This window comes from Gymnogyps californianus, chromosome 2 (assembly GCF_018139145.2).
Source record: "Gymnogyps californianus isolate 813 chromosome 2, ASM1813914v2, whole genome shotgun sequence".
Lineage (NCBI taxonomy): Eukaryota > Metazoa > Chordata > Aves > Accipitriformes > Cathartidae > Gymnogyps > Gymnogyps californianus.
The window spans coordinates 129,056,642-129,077,021 of record NC_059472.1 but is presented as its reverse complement, the minus strand read 5'-3'; the positions used below and the strand labels follow the sequence as shown (position 1 = coordinate 129,077,021).

The following is a 20,380-nucleotide window of genomic DNA, read 5'->3' as shown; positions in this document are numbered from 1 at the left end:
TTAGGTTATCTCGACCTAGGAGAAGTTGCTCAAGATTTGGCAAGCGAGCACAAGGATTACCAAATAAGGAATAAAAGACCAAGAGTTCACCCAGAACACAACCATGAAAATACCGGCAAGGGTCTCCACGACCCCCAGAGACCACCGAAGGAGACCCTTACCAACCCAACATGCACGCATAATAACTATGTGACTATGGTAACCAGTTCCGGGAAATTTGATGAATATGTATGTGATAGGGTAATATAAGCTTTAGCTGATGAAACACAGAGCATGCACGTTGGGTGGAGCGATCCCCCATGCATCTGGCGCTGTAATAAAGAACGCCTGCCTTCTAAAACTTCAAATTAAGTCTTAGAGGGTTCTTTTGTGACCGAATTTATGGTAACAACATGTGCCACGTTACTGATGGTTTGAAACAGCTGCCTTTCAGCACCTCAATCACACAACCCTCAGACTAGTTATGAGACCAAACTCTTCTGCACCGACTGGATCTCGGAGGTTTTGGATACTAGAAATCACACATTGCCCACGTACAGACATCTTCCCTGTTAAATCCAAAATATTAGTGAGTACACCACCTCTTACAATAAAAGTACTTCAGAACCACTCGCATCCTCTCCCAGAAAATCTGCTTACCGCAGGGACTTTTGGATAATTGTGTCCAAACACAGATTCCTCATATGGCGGGTTATTCACATGTTGTGGGGATCTGCAGAGACATCTCCCTGGAGGCCCTGGAAGTCCTCTTTCCCCTTTTGGTCCTATTGCAAATTGCCCTAGGAAGCAAAATACCGGGGGGTTGCCTTGTTAGGAAGTTAATTAATATACAAAACACAAATGCAGCCTTAGTGGAAAAAGTACAGGTCAGGTGGGTATACGCATTTACCTAAGTTTTCAGATACGCGCATCTCCCACCAAATCCACCGGGAACTGAGGGAAGAGATTACCAGAACCACCAATTCCAGCACTTCAGGAAAAAGACCCGAGTTTGTACCACAGTCATATTAGTTCAGATCACTTTTTAAATTTTTCTACCAACTTTACAGAGAAAGAGAGAGACTATTTGCTTAGAATAAATGTCAGCCTGTTTGAAGATACAGAAATTCAGGACATGATGAACACACAGATCACTCTACATCACCTATGCACCAAGTTTAGTAGAGTCAGTCTCTGTATACATCCACAACACATTGTACTTGTGCATTTGTGCAACCACTTGGGCAATGCCGTTTTAGAGGTTTCTGTACAGGAAAACCCAACTAGAAATACAGGACTGCTACAAATAAAAATTTAAAAAAATACTGCTTTTTGACTTTCAAACTTTGGCAAGGATGCATTACTCTGCAGAATTAGACTATGAACCAACATGTTCATAGTGCAAGCAGTGACATCATTGCAGAAAGGTCTTTTAGGATCAGAATTTATATTCTAGAGGAAAAAGATTAACAAGCCTGACACATAAACTTTCTGTGGATGGAATAAAGCCTTTAAAAAGCAATGTCAAGATCCTGGCGGCCTTCCCATTGGCATGGTGAAAATTCTGCCCTCTGAAAACTTCCAGCTAATTTACTCAAGACAAAGATGTTTCGTAATGGGAGACATGAGATACGTGAAGATTTTGAAGCAGATCCCAGCTTCACAGATGTACCATTTCCACCCCACCACGAGACCTCCTGCCCACTGATGTAAGCAAGGGAAGAAAAAGGAAAAGCAAAATGGAAAAGGACATTGAACAGATTGGCTGCAGTACAAGCAGCTATGGTCCATTTGAAGCAACAGTGGCTTCCAGCTGGTTTTGCTTTTCTTTTCAGGTACTTCAGTATATATCCGGGTTGAGAAAACCCTACCTGAGGGCTCACTGTCACTGAACATTGTGGGTTGTGTGCTGTCCTCATGTCTATGCTTGGTCTCACAAGCTGCCCAGAGTTCATGTGCGTGCATAGCTTTGAAGCTGTACAATTATCAGTTACAAGATTTTTCTCGTGATTTCTACAACACACACAGTTGCAGCGAACATAGATCTCCAGCACTTAATTAAAAAGAGAGTTCTTCTCCACTGCCCTTTTTTTCCCTCTGACTCTATCCCTTTCCTTCTCTTCCCTTCTTTCCTCAATGCCATTGTGACTTGAGTCTCATCTGTTTTTCTTTTACAGAGCTGCACAGGGTGAGTATGTCCTGGCTGATTAGAAATCACAGTCTTTCATTGTAAACCAGGATATCTGGAGAAGCAGCAGACCCTTGATGATGGAGATTAACTAGTCCCTCCAAGGCTGCCAGATGGCTTTTCATCATTCCTATCTACCAAAGTCCCACAGGAACCACATAGGCCATGTTTTTAGTTTTATTTGAAACATCAGAAGCCATAAGGTAGGCTTTAAAGTAAGGTATAGGGTCCTTATAATGGACAAGGATGGCATGACTTGCCTTCAGGAGAAATCCTCTCCTTGCTGTCAGTGGAGAAGCAAATGAAGCCCTGCAGCACTTTTTGTAAAGGCGCCTATGTAGGCGTATATGATGAGTCAGGAGGGGCTGGGGAGCAGGGACACTGTTTAGCAGACTACCTGATCTCCTGCTTACCTGATCCTGAAGGTCCAGGGGGGCCTGGCTGGCCAGAAGGACCAGGCCTTCCAGGTGGACCCATGATACCCACAGGTCCAATGTCTCCCTTTAGTCCCTAGGAGAGAGGAGACATCCATTTATTTGCTAAACTGTTAATAATACACAACCTCTTCCAGCCAGCACTGGCTTCCCTTTCAAGAAAGCCAAGACATTTGCCAATAGAAGCATGCAGCATCAGCTTCATAGTCACCACCCCAGGGAAGACGTGCTGTCCTCTTCTATGTGGAGACAGAAAAGCATGTCCAGGCAGGAATTCTGCTCGTAAATGTGAATGGTCCCAGAGATCTGCCCTGTGTGGAGTCAGGAATCACCCTGCTCTGACTTCAATCATTTGATAACCTTTCTTTAAGGATGCCTTTTTACTCCTGATAGCTCTCTAGGAGTCAGTGCAGCTCAGAAAGAAAGGGCTGGTGGAGCTGAAATAGCTGACCCTGAAAATCCTTAGTTACTGCACTAATACACACCAGGGAAAAAAAGAGAAAATTCACTACGGAGTTGGCAAGGGCTTCCACAGTGACATTTCCCAGTCTTAGCGTGTAGTCTTTCAGAAGCATACTGCTGACTTTGAGGCCCACACTGTTTTGTGGGCCTTGACTTTCACTATGGGTATAGCTATGTTAACAAATCATCGCAAGGCAAGCAAGTGCTTGGCTTTACAAAGTGCAAGCTGGTGTGTGGCAACACCATGCTGACAAATGGTGCCCCTCTGGTACCTTATCACTCAGTCAAAATGATGTAAAATTACCTATGGGAGACACGAGCTTACACACAGTTACCATACAGTAGCTAATATTCCGTAAAATCAGCCCTAATTTGCCTCATGGGAGCTTGTTTGTGCAGCCATACCCTCAGGCATTTGGAAGTTTCACCCTAGAACTGTTCAACACCTTCCTATTTTTGCTCCTGAATTTAATATGGTGACACTTATTAGAAATAACTGTATTTATCTTCCTGCTCATATACTCTGCAAGGCTTGGATTTCTCAGCTTTATATTTCAGAAGTGTATTACATAGTTTAAATAGCTGATTTGATTTTTATGTAACAGCATACATTATTTAGTACAACAAAAACGATGTGTACTATGTAAGCTTTCTTTTAATGACAAAGGAGATGGATTCCTTGAAGATGGTGTAATTCCAGGTTAATATGTGCATTCACAGGCGCAGGATGAGCGGTTGCATGTCTAATTTCAGAGTAATGAAGCATATATAGTAATATATGCTAAAATAATTTGTTGTTATATAATATGTTGTATCCCATGCATACGTTTGAATGTCACTTGCACCATTTCAACAGAGGAAGGTTGATTTTGCCATGGCTCATAAAGAACAAATTGAATATTTGCTTTGTTTAATCCTATTAGGTAAGCTCTGTGCCATCAAAATATGCTAGGATTTATGTGAACGTCAGCGATGCTGATCCCTAATTAGTTCTTACATTACGCAACACAGAACTAGCAGACCAGGATTTTGTAGGCCCAAAGAAGTCTGTGGGAAATCTCTTTCCCACACACAATAGCAATCTGGCAGAGGCAAGCCAGCGCCAGTTGGACATGTACTGCCTGAAAACAAGCTGTCTTCTGTGTCTCCTGCTTTGGAGGAATGATTGCTTAATGCTCTCTTGTTTAGCACAGATAGATTAAATAATAATGGCAGAGATTTATATTAAATATTTTTGCCTTGTTTCTTTTCACATGCACCCATGGCATTCAGAGAAGCTTTTCCCATGGACTATATTTCTATTCCTCTCCTCTCTTTCAAAGTAACATTATCATCTAAAGCCCTAAGTCATTCCTCCTTATGAAGACTGAAACCCTAAACTTGCTCCTTAGGGTCAATTCCCAAGTCACAAAGCTTTGGGTGTTATATCTCAGTTAGAGGGCAGCGAGGCTGTGACTTGTGACTCCCACCTCCTGGCCACCTTTTAGGAAGAGCCTGCCCCAGAGGCAGGGGAGAGCTGAAGAAGTCAGTGAGCTGATCAAGACGTATCTCAAAATGGAAGGGGAAGTGACACCTTCCTAATTTAGCTGCTTTTATTTAGGGATGTCAGCTGGATCAAGAGACAGGAAACGGCCCCATGTTGATGGAAACTATCCTCTCAGCTGAACAAACAACAGCCAAACAACTACAGCACTTAAAGGCAGCAGCCAGACCCACAGAGCCTTAAAATGCCACTCTCAAGTTTTTTCAAAGGATTAGAAAAGAAGAAAGGAAACAGCTAGGTCACCAATTACAGAAAGGGAAACCCAGTTTTCATGCAGAAGGTCAATGGTGAAATTGCTTTCAGGGCACCAGAAAGGGGTTTGTGTATTGAGCCTTGGGCCTGGAAATCCTAATTTAGGGCCAGACTGTAGTTCTTTTAGTCACACTGATTGTTGCCTTAAATTATGACATGCCTTATGTCACCACTTTTTGATTAAGACACTGTGTAATGTGACAAAATGTCTAAGGTTAAGTAAGGAGTGCACTGTGTTCAAGCTGATCTGCAGGCGCTGTGTCTTCTCTTTGCCTTGTGCTATGGAAAAATATTCTGTGCGTATCACTTTGCAAGACAGATGAGCACAATTTACAAAAACAACCCAGCAAAGAGCACACATCAGCTTTTAAAACCTGACAAATCAAGGACAAAAAAATATTTCTTGTGGGTCATCTAGCAGACTCACATTGCACATACCTTCCTTACTTGGTGACCTAGTATTCCCTCCCTAACACCCAACTTTTTAATTTTTCCCCACCCTGGCTATTCTTTCACTTCAGATACTAGCTGATGGCATCAGAGCAACAGTGAAGCAGGCATGTGCCTCTGTTTGCAATGCTGGGCATAACCAGACTGCATATAAAATACTTTCAGCTAAGCCCATTAACCACCGCATCTACAAGCTCCTGTATCTGAGCAGATGTACGTTAACACCAGCAACGGTGTAGCAAGAACAGATTCCCTTCCCTGTTAGTCAGCGGAAAGAAACAGGCTCTGCAGGTGGCAATTCAGAGCACCAGGAACTGGTCTCCTTTGTACCCCCAATATCATTGCTTAAAAGAAATACAAAAGGAAATGTGCATTCAAAGAGGCCCATTTGATGACTTGAACAGGTAACTATACCAATATTGCTACCTCCTCCTTGGAAAATGCTACAGTGGAGGAGTCAGTACCAAATTTACACACAATCCTTGGTCTTTACAATTCATCTGAAAGTCTGAAAAAATAGTTCCGCCAGCATAATTATTTTGAGCTCTAAATAAGGACCATTTGTCAACCATCCCATTCCTGAACAGCTTCCATACAAGATTACCATCCCTTAAGGTCACTATGTGTCTTCCTGACCTTTCTCAGAGCAGAAGAATCTGTCCCTGGCATGCAGTACTATGGCAAGAACCGCCATAAAAATATCCAGTCTAACAAATCAATCTTGGTTTAGTGTTAACAGAGGGAATGGGAGAAACAGAGAGGGTGTTTTAGTGCTTTGGTTTTTTGCACTGTGTGTCGGACATCTCCAAGGCCTTGTGGCTCTGCAAGCTGATCTGTGTTGACCAACACTTGGGCCTGGGCAAAGCCTGACTCAAACAAATTGGATGGTGTGGACAGAAAGCATCCTCCAGGCGGGCCCGGCAGCAAGGGCGGAGCCTGAATGGGACACTGGATGCACACTTAGTGCACGTGCTAGAAACCAAGAGGGTATTACAGTGTAATACAGGACTGAGGTTTGGATGTATAGACCAGTGGTTTTCACTGGCACAGACCACATACCAGTTTAATCCATTACAGCATACCATTCTTAGTGTACAGGCAGCTACTGCCAGCGCACACAAGCAGTGTTTTCGCTAGCAGCAGTGTAGCTCTTTGCACTGGTGAGCCAGGGAGAAAATCCGTGGACAGGCAATGGGACCTCCCTTGCAAGATGCTGATGCTGCCTCTCTGCCCAGAGCTGAGGTGAGGGGGAACTAGTTTTTGTAGCATCCACAGCAATCCCTCCCTCATTCAGAGACCCAGAAAGTCAGTGTTTCCCTACAAACCTTCCTTTGCTCATCCCAGGAACCTGTTTTTGCGAGGGGCAGAGGATGGCACCTGGGCAGGCTGAAATGTGTTGAATTTTGGATATATCCCATTTGCCATTGCAGCCTGCCTGTAAATCGAGCAGCCCTGCTCCCTAAGTTAGCTTCAGGGTTGGGATCTACAAAGTGTAGGGCACCACGGCATTACAACCCATGCTGTCTGAGACCTGGACCTCGTGCCAACTCTCTAGCCATCAGATGGGGCTGGGACCATAGCTCTGTGTTGCTTAGGATTCAAAGGAGGGGTTCAAGGTCTGCTCAAGTTGTATTCAACAAGTTCGTTACCAAGGCAGGAAAAATACATCTTCCCCCATGCTGCATGGCCAGGGAGCTGAATGCTACAGATAAGGGTCCAGCCCTAAAGCTGAGACTTTAACTCCTGTGTAGCCCATGCATGCATGTGAGGTGTTTCAGGGCTTCTGTCCACTCCCTGTGTGATAAAGTGCATGGTACCACAAAAGCACAGACTGCACGGTCGTACACCATGACCACATAGTTTCCATGAGTCATGGGAAGAGGAAACACCATGGTCCTACTTGTTTGCCTCGTTTGCCGGGTCTTCCTATAGGTCCTCTGTGTCCTGGTACTCCAGATTGTCCCTTCGGGCCCATCTCTCCCTTGGTGGGTGCAGAGGGAAGGAAGCAGGATATAAGTACATGGTTGTACCTGCCTTATACAAGACAGCAGATGGACAGTGCTTTCATTCACATGATTCCTCTAGATAATGCTGGCACTGTTTCTTTCTCAGAAATCCAAAATTATAATAAAATATTTTAAAACAAGCATAAAGTAAAAAACATCTCTTACAATTTACCCACATTTCCCTGAAAAATCCTTTCCTAAAGAGGAGGCCAAATGAAGAGATCAGAAACATCCTCAGAGACTTGGAGAGGTAAAGGCTAGCAAAACTCTCGGACCGTATCTTGTTTTGCTGTTAAGATGCAAGTGTAATAAAATCACTCAGGGAAAGGGAGGTGAATTCACTCATCTTCTAGCCTCCTTAGAAGCAATCATTATTTTCTTATCCTAATTTCAGAGATACGAAGTGATTATATCATAAAATTATCCTCCTTTAAGCTTTCTATCTATAAGCCAACATCTGAATTTTGATTGTTTTTCAAGTACAGAATAACGATGACATAAAAACTGGTCAGGGTTATCACTGCTATTTATAGTAGTGCCATTTCGATTCAGAGTATCAAGAAGGAAATATTTATTAGCCTCAAGTGAATAAAACCCAAACAATTAGGGCAGTTATGAATCTATAATCAAGAGTTTGAATATGTTAAACAGGAGGAAGATTATCACTAAACCAATGTTCTGGGGAAAAAAGAGAAACAACAACAAACAGTTGAATCTCAGAGTTTTCTCCTAAGATAAAAAGCCTAAAGAATTTGATCAAGTCCAAGAAGTGTTGGTCATTGAGTCAAGCAAGAACTTCAATATCCTATACTTTCCAGGATGTCCCTGAAGACACTCATTGACCCAATGTCAGCACTTAACAGAACTCCCCAACACATCACGCCCACTTACTTTTTGTCCCAGCATTCCAGGGAAGCCTATTTCTCCCTACAAAGTAAAAGGAGAAAAATCATCAAAAAATGTGGCGTGATCTTTGGCAAAGCAGCACTGTCCTTGGAAGGAAGAAAAACAAGTGCCATGTACCGATGTCGATTAGAAAACCCCACACTGTGATTCAGCACTGCAGGTGGTGCAGTAGGTGGAGAATTATAAGCAAAATATTACTGTAAAGCCCCTTGTACGGTAACATGACTCCTCTGTCTTATCCTCTGTCCTGTCCTCTGCTGCCTGCTTCCTCTCCTCCGGCAAAAACATCCCAATTGTGCTTTTGTCTACAGGCAACCGTGCTACCTGGACAACTCCCAAAGCCTGCGTTTGGGAATGGCGTTTCTCCATTTACATCAAAAGCAGTTTACTTTTCCTTTCTTAGTTAAAAGAACCCCCCAAGCCACGAATCTCACTTGTTTTTTCCCCCCTCCCTCACAGCATTATCATATCACCAGCTAAAAGCACTTTGGCAAGCTGTTGTGGGTTCTGGACTGCATAGGCCAGAACAGACTGAGGTTACCTCCAGGGAAATCCCCCTCTGACTCATCAGTCCTGCTATGCGCTGGGGCTGGGGGGCACATGGACACGGAGGCTGCCCCACCGCCCTCCCATCAGGTAGGACCACTGCCTTCCCTTGCCACTCTTGCTCTCCCAGGAAGATGCCTCCAGGCTCCCTTCCTCCATACCGCTCCTGTTTTTTGCTATTCAGAAATATGTTAGTCTTCATGTGCACGTTCAGCTAAAGCTCACAGCCATTCGGAAAAGAAAATTACCTGGTCTCCTTTGGCTCCTTTGTCACCCCTGTCACCTCTGGATCCCTGGAAAGAGATAACAGGGTGACAACAGCTAAATTACTACCATTTCACAAGGAAACAAAAAATTTTTCTCCTACACGAGGCGTTATTTGGAGTCACGCAGAATACAGTAATATCTTCAGAGTGAGGTATATGGTAGATACCCTAAAATGTTTCCTTATTACTTTCATTGATATTATAACAGAATTAAAAGAAAGGCTTGTAGGAAAAGGGACTCATTGTCCCCAGATAATTACTTTAAATACGTGCTTTCCTGGACATAATACTTCCAAACTTGATTTTTTTCCCCAGTTGGCTTCATCCAAGTTCAGGTCCCACTGTAAGGTCTTACAGTAAAAACTGTCTCTGTGCCAAAGTGTGTATAGCCTAAATAAACCAGACCAACAATTAAGGATTATTATACCCATTCTAAAGATGGGCAAACTGTAGTGAGGTGCACTGTAGTAACTTGTTCACAAGAAGCTGGGGTGTAAAACTCACTTTTTCAGCATCCCAAGACTGTGCTCCTTCTTGATGCTCGTTTTCATTTCTCAGTGGGACCTTTAGACTACACTCCATCAAAATTCAATCTCATTTCTACAGTTACTTTTTTTTACATAACCGTTTCCAATTGTTAAATTATACTTTATTCTATTGTCACACTGACCTTTTCTCCTCTAGTTCCAGGAAAACCCTAAAGGGAATGATAGATATTTTAATGCTTCTTGCTTTCAAGATCACCCAAGAAGCCGGACTTTCAAACTTTAAAGTGAAGAAAAAGAACGAAGCACAAATAATTAATTGCATCAACTTGTAAATGCAAATGAATATTTATAGCTTCTAAAATTGCACTGAAACAGAACTATGAAATATGAATTAAAGGCAAGACAACTCAGCCCAAAAGCCAATGTGAAAAAGCCAGGTAAAGTCAGCAGGTTTGATATTGCTTTAAAGTTGAAACAAGGGAAATGAAATGTAACTGAAAGTGAATAAAGCCTTAGATGCCACAATTAATAATCTAAAATAATTTTAGCAATAATCTTCCTCTTCTGGTTTTGTGGGTTTTTTTTTAGTCCCCCCTCCTGTGGAACATCCTTAAATTATACTTAAGTAATCTTCTAGTGAGAAGATTACTATAAAACTGAGTTTCTCTTTAAGAAACATACAATAAATAACGGTGTTCAGTTCTTCTTTCTAGTCCTTTATTTGAATAAACTGATCACATAATTTTTTCAAGTACCTTAAAATGTTGTGGCTTAAATTTATAAAGACAGAGGCTATGCTATAGACAATGATGTGCAGATACTAGAACATCCAGGCCAAATTATGCTTGCTATCCAACTGTCAATACATATGCATAGTTTTAGTAGAGGACCAAAATTATCTCCACAGTCTTAGGAGGTGGGTGGAAAATATCGCAGAAATGATTTAGTGCTGCAGATATACTTAAGAACTCCAGTTTTCTAGTGGGATACAATTATATATGAGTTTTGTTTTTAAAAGAAATCTTTGCATTACAATAATTTATACCAAAGCATTTTTACGAAAAGCCGAAAACACAGCCAAGCCCAACCAGACAACATAACCTTGCCTGAAGGAGAACATATCTTTTTAGCTGTATTAGAAAGATATATCTTGATAAATGCTTTCGAGCAAATTCATGAGGGAAGCAGCTGTCAGCAGAGCGTTAGAAACCAATGTCTGAAAATGCAGCATTTGGTTAACAAACCTTGGAGCCCATTGGTCCTCTTGTACCTGGCAATCCCATCACACCCAACTCTCCCTTTTCACCCTAAAGGGGTCAATAAAGAGAGTTATTGATTGTGGCTCTCTGATGAGGTCATATTTGAATGTCTGACAGTTTAGCGGTTCAGGTTTTATGTCAAATAGTTGAGACAAGCCTGACCTTGGTGTAGCATTGTAGTCAGAGATCTATATTGCAATCGTATTCTGCCTGAGTCCTCATATGTTATCTTATTCTTCTGTTTTGCATATTCTTGGGTGTGTAACTTGTGCTTCAGTTTTGCCAGATGCTTTTAAAGGACACGCAAGCAAATTAGCAGCAGCAGTGCACCCTTTTTCTGCATGAAGGTGCATTGTCTCTACCCAGCATCACTTCCACCGAGTTGCAGAAAAGAAAGGTATTTTGCTGCAAGCCTTTATGGCTTGGGGAGGCATAGTGACTACTTTTATTGTAGTTCTGAGACATTATGTGCTTTACAGTGGTTTGGAGCCAGTAAATCATGAAAAGGCTTTACAACAACTTCTCTGGCTGCTGTGAGCTAATTATATCTAGCGTGAAATACGAAGTAGTCCCCGCAGACATACAGCAGCGTTACCAGCAGAATACAGTTGGCTCTCATTCTCCTTTGACTTTCACTGTCCTAGAAATGGAGAGGATTTTCACATTGGCTGCTGCCCCGGCAGAAGTTCAGAAAAGACTTGAAAAAACAAAGTAGGAGAAATAAACATTGGACCAAGTCTGTGTCAAAGAAAGAGGAGACAAGTAAGGAGACCCAGCTGAAGAAACAGAAGGCACAGAGATGGGCATGAGTAAAAAACCCAAACAGCAGCTTACTAGAGATTTACAGCAAGAAGAGGATGCAGCAAATGCATCACATCCTCTGAGGTGGGGGCACCACTCTTCATGGAGCAAATGAAGAGTCAAAGATTTACTGGAAAATGCAGCTTCGAACTAAACATTGTGTGCAGTCCTTTTGCCTGATGCATACTGGATTGAAGAAAAGCAAGTTATCTCAAAAGTCCCAGTAGAAACTCCATATACTGTGGCTCCTATGAAGAGCTGTATACCTTTTGCATAAGATAATACTCAGTAAAGGACTGTCCTGCAGCTTTTTTATAATAAATGCAGATGAAACAACCGCTCTGCAGTAGCAAAGCATGTCCTGCCATTTCTTTGGCTGTTGGTTATTAAAAATCACAGGAATGAATGTCTGTTTGTATGGAAATGAACTTCCAAGATGTGATCAGCAATCCTCATGGTTTGTGATCTCTTTCTCCTGATACCAGAGGGGTATTCTCCCTCTGATCGCGTAGGCACACAGTTATGCTGCCAAGAACTACACATCCAGGCAAAGACATCATCATAATGAACAGTCATAAAGATGATCAGTTTTGAAACACTGATTCGTGTGACTGTGAGACACCAGTGGTTATCAATGAGTCTTCATTAGATTGATTTTCAATTTCCCTTTGACATATTTTAATCAACCTAAGAAGTGCTACAGGGGCTAGGCTGAAGGTGGAATAACCTAACCCTAGACTGGGCAGGTCTTTGCAGAGCAGCGTAAGAAACGAGACGAGCACAGAGTGTCCTTGCACTGCTGCAGCTTCCCAGCCTCCAGCAGATAGTGGTTTAGAGACTTCCCGAGACAACTGTTCTGTTCAGATCATGGTGTTGAACAGGTTATTCCATGTGAATTTTAGTCTTACCTTCGGTCCCACAGGTCCAGGCCATCCTACTGGTCCTGGCATCCCAGGGACGCCCGGGGCACCTGGTCTACCCTTGAACGGAAAACATGGATTACAATGATTCATGTAACATCATTCCTACACACAGGCCTCCACTGCAGACAGGAGATATGGAGGAATAAAGTCTTTTCAGGAAAAGACTTGCAAATGCTTCTTTACCTTGTTTTTAATACAAAAAATACTATATTATATTCATAATACAGTTTGTGTTGATGCTGCTGGAGGAAGTGTGGGCTCACAGAAATACCAGGTTGTACTGATTCAAATAAGTAGATCAGCTACAGAGTAAATCTACATGCAGTCAAAATAATCATCCTAAAACCCCAGTATCAATAACTTAAATCCTCTTTTAATTTAATAATATGATGTAAATGAAAAAGACCCACATGTAATTATACCAGTATGAATCCAATTTATGTTAAGAACAGAACCAAATCTTTAACTAAGGTACTCCTATTTATATTTACTATTATTCTTATTCTGAATATTCTCATATTACTAGCTATAATTGCTCTTTATTAGCCACTAATATGACCAGCAGTAACTGCATACATACAGTTATTTATCTATTTTAATTACTGCCTGTAAATCACTCTTTCAGTATCTCCTAAAATGCTGCAGATTAGTGCTATTCCACTGCTTTACGTCACTTGACAATATGATCTTAGAAATGTCACCGTGCTTTTAGCAAGAGTTACACTGTTTTATTTCCAACCTGAGCAACTTCTCTTTTGGGACCTACTAGTTTTTGTCAGAAGAGTAAGTACTGATGTACTGTGTTTAAGGTTTGCACTTTGTTGTAGGTTGGTGGGTGACTGTCTCTGAGACGTTACTGTTTTGAACACTTGAATTTATATAAGTAATATTTTTGTTTACTGTAGAGCATTTGCAATTTAGATTAAAGAAAAAGACCTTTTGTTTATGTGTTTCGTATTTATTTGAATTACTGATTGGTAGCTGGTGTTAAAATCCTTTGCATATTATTAGAAGGGTGTTAAAATCCTTGGTATATTATTAGAAGGGTACTTCTTTTCCTGGTTAGTGATTACCCTCTGCATATCTCTGATTTCATCCTGCATTTCTGTCTTCTTTTAAAGTTAATTACATTAAATGGAGGTACTTACTTAGCAACTGAGATAACGTATTCTGTTTCATCACATGTAGGGGCACATATTTTTGACAATGTATCATGGCTCGTATGTCACCAAGCATAGGATTGTAGTCAGCATATTGCATTGGTGCCAAAACTCTGTAAGTGTAATCATTAATGGTTATTCCTCCTTCGGGGGTATTTGGCCGAGCCTCGTTTAGACTTTGGAGGAGTAAAAAGTTTGATTTTGCTTTGGGCTTTTTTTAATACACCTTTTATGATAGCTCCCATACTCTGCTTCCCCTGTCCACAGAGACATAGTTCAGGTAATTTCCCACTCTGTTTTAATTGTCTGGCCAGAGCTGCATGCTTTTTACTGAGGGAATTTGTCGAATTCAAACCAGCTGGGACAGCTCTCCAAGCCAGAGGGCCCAGCTCTCCAGTCCTGCACCCAGAGCTCCCTACCACCCACCCTGGGTACCAGGGGAAGCAGCACAAACAAGTTAAACAACTTCAACATTTGCTAATTTTTATTTAGCTATTGTCTGCACCCCTCTCTGACAGCTGCTATGTGTCAAGTATTAGATGGGTTTCTGAAACAGCACCTCTGTTCATACCTTTCTTCCTGGCCTGCCAATCTCCCCCTGCCAGAGAAAGGAATATGTTAGTCTCACAGGCACCACACGAAGCACAGTGGCTCATTAGTCATTGCATTTATGTTAAAAAAATAAATAAATATTGGGAATATCTTTGTGTTCAAGACTTTGCTTCCAGAGGTAAAATGAGAAGAATTATTTTAACAGAGCTCCTTGGTCTTTCCTGTGTTCTCAGCCCTAAATCTACAGTCATCTCCTTGTATAACAAAGCACGTAATGACATGCCCAGCTTCAGGTATAAGGCTCTTTAAGCATCATCATGGAGCAAATGCTTTGCAGATCTGAAGCCATAACTTAACATATAGGCCAGTTTTAATATCTGAGCTGACCCATACAATTAACACTGCATGGGAGAGCTCTGCTTCTCAAGTCCTCCCAGAGGCACAGGGCGTTCAAAGGCTTTTGGATCAGCAAGATCGCTGACTTGTGCACCTGAGCTGCTTTCTTAACGCATACTCTAGACAGAGGTAGCTATCATGAGAAGCCATAAAAAATATTTCAAGACTGAAAATGAACACTGAAAGACGAAGCTTTAAATTATAGCTTCAAACCAATTCACAGCTTTACATTCAAACTAAAGCAAATCCCCACATCCATAAGGCCCACCATTCACTAAACAGACAAGGAAAAAAGTGAACACCTCCCCCTCCTTTCTTGGCCCCTCAAAGACATACCAAACTCCATAATGACAGACACTTACTTTCTCCCCTTTTGGTCCCATTATACCAGGAATTCCTTGTGGACCCTAGGGAGAAAAGTGAATGCAATTATTAAACTGCATTAGTAAGGGGGCACTGGTGGTTGTCTTCCCTCAACCCTTGACCCTGTAGGTGTCTCCTGGAAACAGTGTGAACCCACAAGGTTGGGGTGTTGGATGTGGTGTTTGAACGTGGCCTCTAAATGCCAGGTCTGTGCCACTGCTGAATGGCAGGCGGGAGAGTTGGACTGACATGAGAAGTGCAGAGGTATCTTCTTGATGAAGAAACCCAGCAAGAAAAAAGGCCTGGGGCAAAGGAAAGACGAGAAGTTATTGGAGTCCTGAAGAATTAGCAACAACGAGGACAGGGAGACACCGTGTCAGCTGGCAAAGGAGGTCAGCCAAAGGGGTGGTAAGGGAAGTGCCATAAAACATGTGGGATGGGCTCTGCAGTGTGGTATGGACATGGAGGATTGCCACCGCTTCTGAATCCTGAAGATATTTCTCTCTCTCAAATGAGGTTGATTCTCCTTTCAGGAGACTTCTTAATCTAGGGAAACCTTGAACCCCATCTCAGAAAAAAAATCAGAAAAACAGTTTTGTTTCTAGAATGCTTCAGTTCACAGACCACCTTTTATTTTTTAATGACTAAGGAAAAAAATACCATGAGCCTGCATCAGAGCAGCATTAGATTCACCATACAAATAATTCACTCCAGGTTTGGATCCTGGCTGTCTTATACTGTCCAAAACATGATGCAAATTGTACATGAATAGGAGCAAAGTATACCCTCAAATGCAGATTACTCCAACTATTTTCATCAGCAGAGTTATTTTAGGTTTTCAATAGTGTAAATCAGAATGCACCCTATTAGAGTCAGAGCCAAACTTTATCTTATTTCTTTCATTTTACCTTAGGTTACACATGGGAGGAATTATGCTCTGAGTTATATCATTACAAATCTAATTCTCCTTCTTATGAAAAAGTGTTAAAATTCAGCTCTGAGTAAGTCAACAGTATGAGTTTTTACAACTCCTTTGAAAGCCATGCAAGCTACAGCAGAAAAGAATTCAGAAGTACTTCTTAGCTATTTTTTTGTAACAGTAGCATTTCTTTTCAGGTGACCATTGTCATAAAGTATTGCCCAGAGGACTGCTGGCTCTAACATTGTCCCGTTACAAGACACAGTCCCATAATTTATAATTAAAAATTCTGAAATCATGTTATACCCACCCTACTGTCTGTCATTGTGATAAAATCTGTGTCCTGGTTTCGGCTGGGATAGAGTTAATTTTCTTCTTAGTAGCTGGTACAGTGCTGTGTTTTGGATTTAGTGTGAGAATAATGTTGATAACACACTGATGTTTTAGTTGTTGCTAACTAGCGCTTATCTTAAGCCAAGGATTTTGCAGTTTTCCATGCTCTGCTAGCAAGCAGGTGTGCAAGAAGCTGGGAGGGAGCAGAGCCAGGACGGCTGACCCGAAATAGCCAAAGGGATATTCCATACCGTAGAACGTCATGCTCACCATATAAACTGGGGGGAGTTGGCTGGGAGGCGCGGATCGCTGCTCGGGCATTGGTCAGTGGGTGGTGAGCAATTGCATTGTGCATCACTGGGGTTTTTTTCTCCCCCCCCCTCCTTTTTTTGTTATATTCCTTTTCATTACTATTATTATAATATTTCATTATTGTTATTGTTAGTATTATATTTTACTTTAGCTATTAAACCGTTCTTATCTCAACCTACGAGTTTTACCTTCTTTCCCGATTCTCCTCCCCATCCCACTGGGAGTGGGGTGGGGAGTGAGGGAGCGGCTGCGTGGTACTTAGCTGCTCGCTGGGGTTAAACCATGACAATCTGCCAGCCTACTCTATTTAAAAATGTTCTTGGAGGGATTGTAGACCATTTGGTTGCAAGATTAATATTATTTATAGCAATGGACCTTGTAGAACAATAGAATTAATATTACTGTTCTTCCAATTTAAGTCAGAGAGAGTATTAAGAAGATTTTTTTAAAAAAAGACAGTCTAGCGAAGGACGAAATAACAACTGCTTCTTTCACATGTACTGCAACTCTGGATCGTGGCCAACCACACTGCAGGGCTGTTTCATAATGCAGAGAAGACTTCTCAATACAGGACAGGACAAATGCTTCCCATCGCCTCTCTCCACACCTCATCATTCACAGGCTAAATGAATCTACCTCATCCGTCTCAGCAAAGACAAAATGGCAGAACAATAAAGCCAAGGTTCATAAAACAAGACTTCGTGGCTTTTACATTGCAACTTCTAGACTATTTACAAATACCTTCTGAAGTATTGACTTCTAAATAATTAAAGCTAAGCTTTTCGCCACATAACTGAACCTTGACTGTGATGTACTGTCCATACTTTTTAAATAGTGTTCGGGCTTGTTAACTTCTCAGGCTGCCAAAGCCTCAGTCGCAGCTTTGCTGCAGCAAAGCTCCCATGCCATGTCTGCTATTAGCTGTATTGTAATAAAACCGGCACCCAGGGGCCTCGAGGAAGATCATTGTCCCAAAGCACCAGGCACAGCACATAGATTGGGGTCACCTGGGCCCCAGGAGAAACTGGAAGTACCTCTCCATGAAAAGTTTCATTTTTCTTTGGAAGGAATGAACTGAAGTGGAAAGGCAGATGGGTGATCTTCTCCACACTACAGAGATGTTCACAAAAACCTTCCTGCTAGAGGTGAACAATTTCCTCAGAAGATTTCTGAATGTACAAATTGTAGAAAATGAAATGGGAGGTCAAAAAGCCTGGCCCAAGGCTACCCAGCAAGTCAGAGGCAGAGATGTTGCAAGTCAAGCTAGGAGATCCCACATCTCCTGAATCCCATCCCACTGCCCACCTGAAGCCCCTCCTTGTCTCCGATGTTTACTGTAGGTGTTTGCCTTCTCAGGGATGTACTCCACTAACATTCAAGTTTATTGCACCTCTTGTGCATCCACTTCACAGGCTCTTTCCCTCACGTAAAGGATAACAGAGTCTAAAGCAAAGAAAAAACTAACAAAGAGCCTCTGAAGGAAGTGATGGCACCTCTGGGATTTTTGATGGGTGCTATCTACTGTAAAACTCCACAAAAATGAAGGGTGAACTTGAAACCGACTGGAGTATGCAAGGCAGGGATGAGAACATAGGGTAAAAAGCCCGCATGATTTATGCATAGTCATATCAAAATGAAATTAAGCCAGAGCTTGGTATGCTTATTAAGTGGTAAAAAGCATTTGCAGATGTTTTACAGCTTTGTAAGGACCTTGGAGCAAGTGAGAGAACGATGTGGTTTAATCACAAATGCATCACTCACCTGGGGGCCAGGAGGCCCTGCAGGGCAATGCAATTCGGGCAGAGAGGAAGCCTGTATTATCTGGAGCTCCTGACACAACTCTTTCATATCCAGGGCAAGCAGCTTCTACGTAACATAAAACATATGAGTGAACATGCAGCCATACGTAGCCTGCCAGAGAAATGCATAAAAAACCAGCCACCAAACTCTACAGCCTCCGGAGAGTTTATTCCCTCCCTTAGGGAGAAACCTAGTGTTTGTCACAAGGTTATCTTCACGGACGCTTGAACATTAGCACTTCAGCATAGCGTCCTGCCCCACACTTCCTCCTCCTCCTCCTCTCCCAGAGGCACATCGCAGCTGGGCTGCCGCACGCCCCTCGGAGCCAGCGTGGGACCCTGGCCTATTCTTAGACCTGATCCTGCTCTCTCCGTCCCACTTTACAAGTAGCAGCTCCTCTCCAAAAATAGTGTCTTTGCTCTAATAATAGTGACTACGCTCAGCGAGGATATAGGCAGCGTGAACTTCGCTCCACAAGATACTAACCTGTAGGCATTCATTCACTGCAGACCAGAGCTGATGCCTTTAATGATCAATGAATGTCTAATCTTTTGACTTCAAAATTAGGCTTGCATGAGCAAACTGGCTTATTTATGTCCTGTGACAAAAGCAACCTCCCCTGGAAATGCAGGTGAACACTGAGCCAGAAACACTGGGTTAACACAACTGATCTTCAAGTGAAAAGCCATTTTCCAGAAAAGTTCCAACTAGAGACTCCAAAGCACAAACTGCTTGTAATGAATTCACGTGGCTCCCACCCTCCTAGTAACTACTTAGTTTTATTTCGGGTTTTTATGGGGGAGATGGTGTGCAGGGTGATTTTATGCTCAGATTACTCTCTAGGCTGCTTGGGGGAATCTCAGGGACCTTGGTCCCAACCTCATCCTCACTGAAGGAGTACACCACATTCCTAAAGAGATCTTGTCTCTGGGTCTCCTTTCTGTGGAAATCAAGGCACAGGGAGGGGAGGGGATGAGGAAGAGGGAGGCAGCTAGATTTTGGTTTGGGGGAATAGCACCCTGAGCTCAATCCTGATCTTTTTGAAGACAATGGAGGATTTTATACTGTATTTTTTCTTAGGTTAGTTCTTGTCAGACATCTTACTAATCATTATTTACATAACACTAGCAATAATTGCAGTATTTGTATATGGTAAATTAATAGTAGAATTAAGAAATAGGAATTACTGAGTAGGTAGAAATGTTCTTAACGTTGGGATGGAAAATATATTGGAGTTACCAGACCCTGGCAATAAGAGTAATTGGGCGAACTGCTATATCATATACCCATTGTATCCTGTATGTTGCATATGTTAACATAAGTGTATGGATACATATCACATAGAGCAGGTACGTGCATAGGTGGGTGAGTGAAAACTCCATACCAGCAACTCAAACACGTCTGTCTTTCTGCAAAATGAAATGGTGGGAATAGATTCCATATGAGTATTTCGGGACCTTCATTTCACCTACTGGGTAAGGCAAATGTGATGCAAAACAGGACACATACATAATGTACACTCTGAAATCATTGTGCAGAGCGGAAAATTGCCTTTCTGTCCTTACTTGGTTTATTGCATTGCCATTTCCTTTAGTTCAGGATTGCCTTACTCTAAGAAAGTTCCTAAAACAGAGTAAGGAGAATATTTTAAGTTAATTGAATTAACTGCCTGAACAAACCCAGTCTCGTTTCATTCCTTGATCTATTTGAAATTTACTTCAAGCCCCAGTCTGGGATGTTGAATGACTGTCCTAACAGAGCCATATCAACACAGCCAGACGGGTTTGCTGAGCGACGCCATGAAGCAGTGCTTGAGAGGATGCTTCAGTCTTTGTCATACATAAAAAGTCATGTAAAAAGAAAAGAAAAGGTCCCGGGCCACACTTACAGTGCTCCAGCCATGCCTGAAGTACGGTGGCGGAAACAGGGGCGGTGGAGGAGGGCCGAGGAGGCAGCACGCTCTGGGGTTGAGCTGTTTCTTCTGTTCCAAACAAGGGAGATCTGTTCAATACAAACACTCATCTGTTGTCTTGAACACCACA

At 42.2% G+C, this 20,380-nt stretch overlaps 1 protein-coding gene across 1 annotated transcript in view; it reads right to left on the bottom strand.

Moving 5' to 3' along the window:
- COLQ (collagen like tail subunit of asymmetric acetylcholinesterase) overlaps positions 1-20,380 on the bottom strand; it is a 41,988-nt gene that overhangs the window by 8,168 nt on the left and 13,440 nt on the right. Inside the window, exons 2-13 of the mRNA XM_050892222.1 lie at positions 20,227-20,339; positions 18,300-18,404; positions 14,974-15,018; positions 14,235-14,261; positions 12,489-12,560; positions 10,765-10,827; positions 9,703-9,729; positions 9,015-9,059; positions 8,206-8,241; positions 7,209-7,289; positions 2,581-2,677; positions 640-779 (exon numbers count right to left, since the gene is read on the bottom strand). Of these exons, the coding sequence (XP_050748179.1) occupies positions 640-779; positions 2,581-2,677; positions 7,209-7,289; positions 8,206-8,241; positions 9,015-9,059; positions 9,703-9,729; positions 10,765-10,827; positions 12,489-12,560; positions 14,235-14,261; positions 14,974-15,018; positions 18,300-18,404; positions 20,227-20,339 (851 nt within the window). The remainder of the gene's footprint in view (positions 1-639; positions 780-2,580; positions 2,678-7,208; positions 7,290-8,205; positions 8,242-9,014; positions 9,060-9,702; positions 9,730-10,764; positions 10,828-12,488; positions 12,561-14,234; positions 14,262-14,973; positions 15,019-18,299; positions 18,405-20,226; positions 20,340-20,380) is intronic.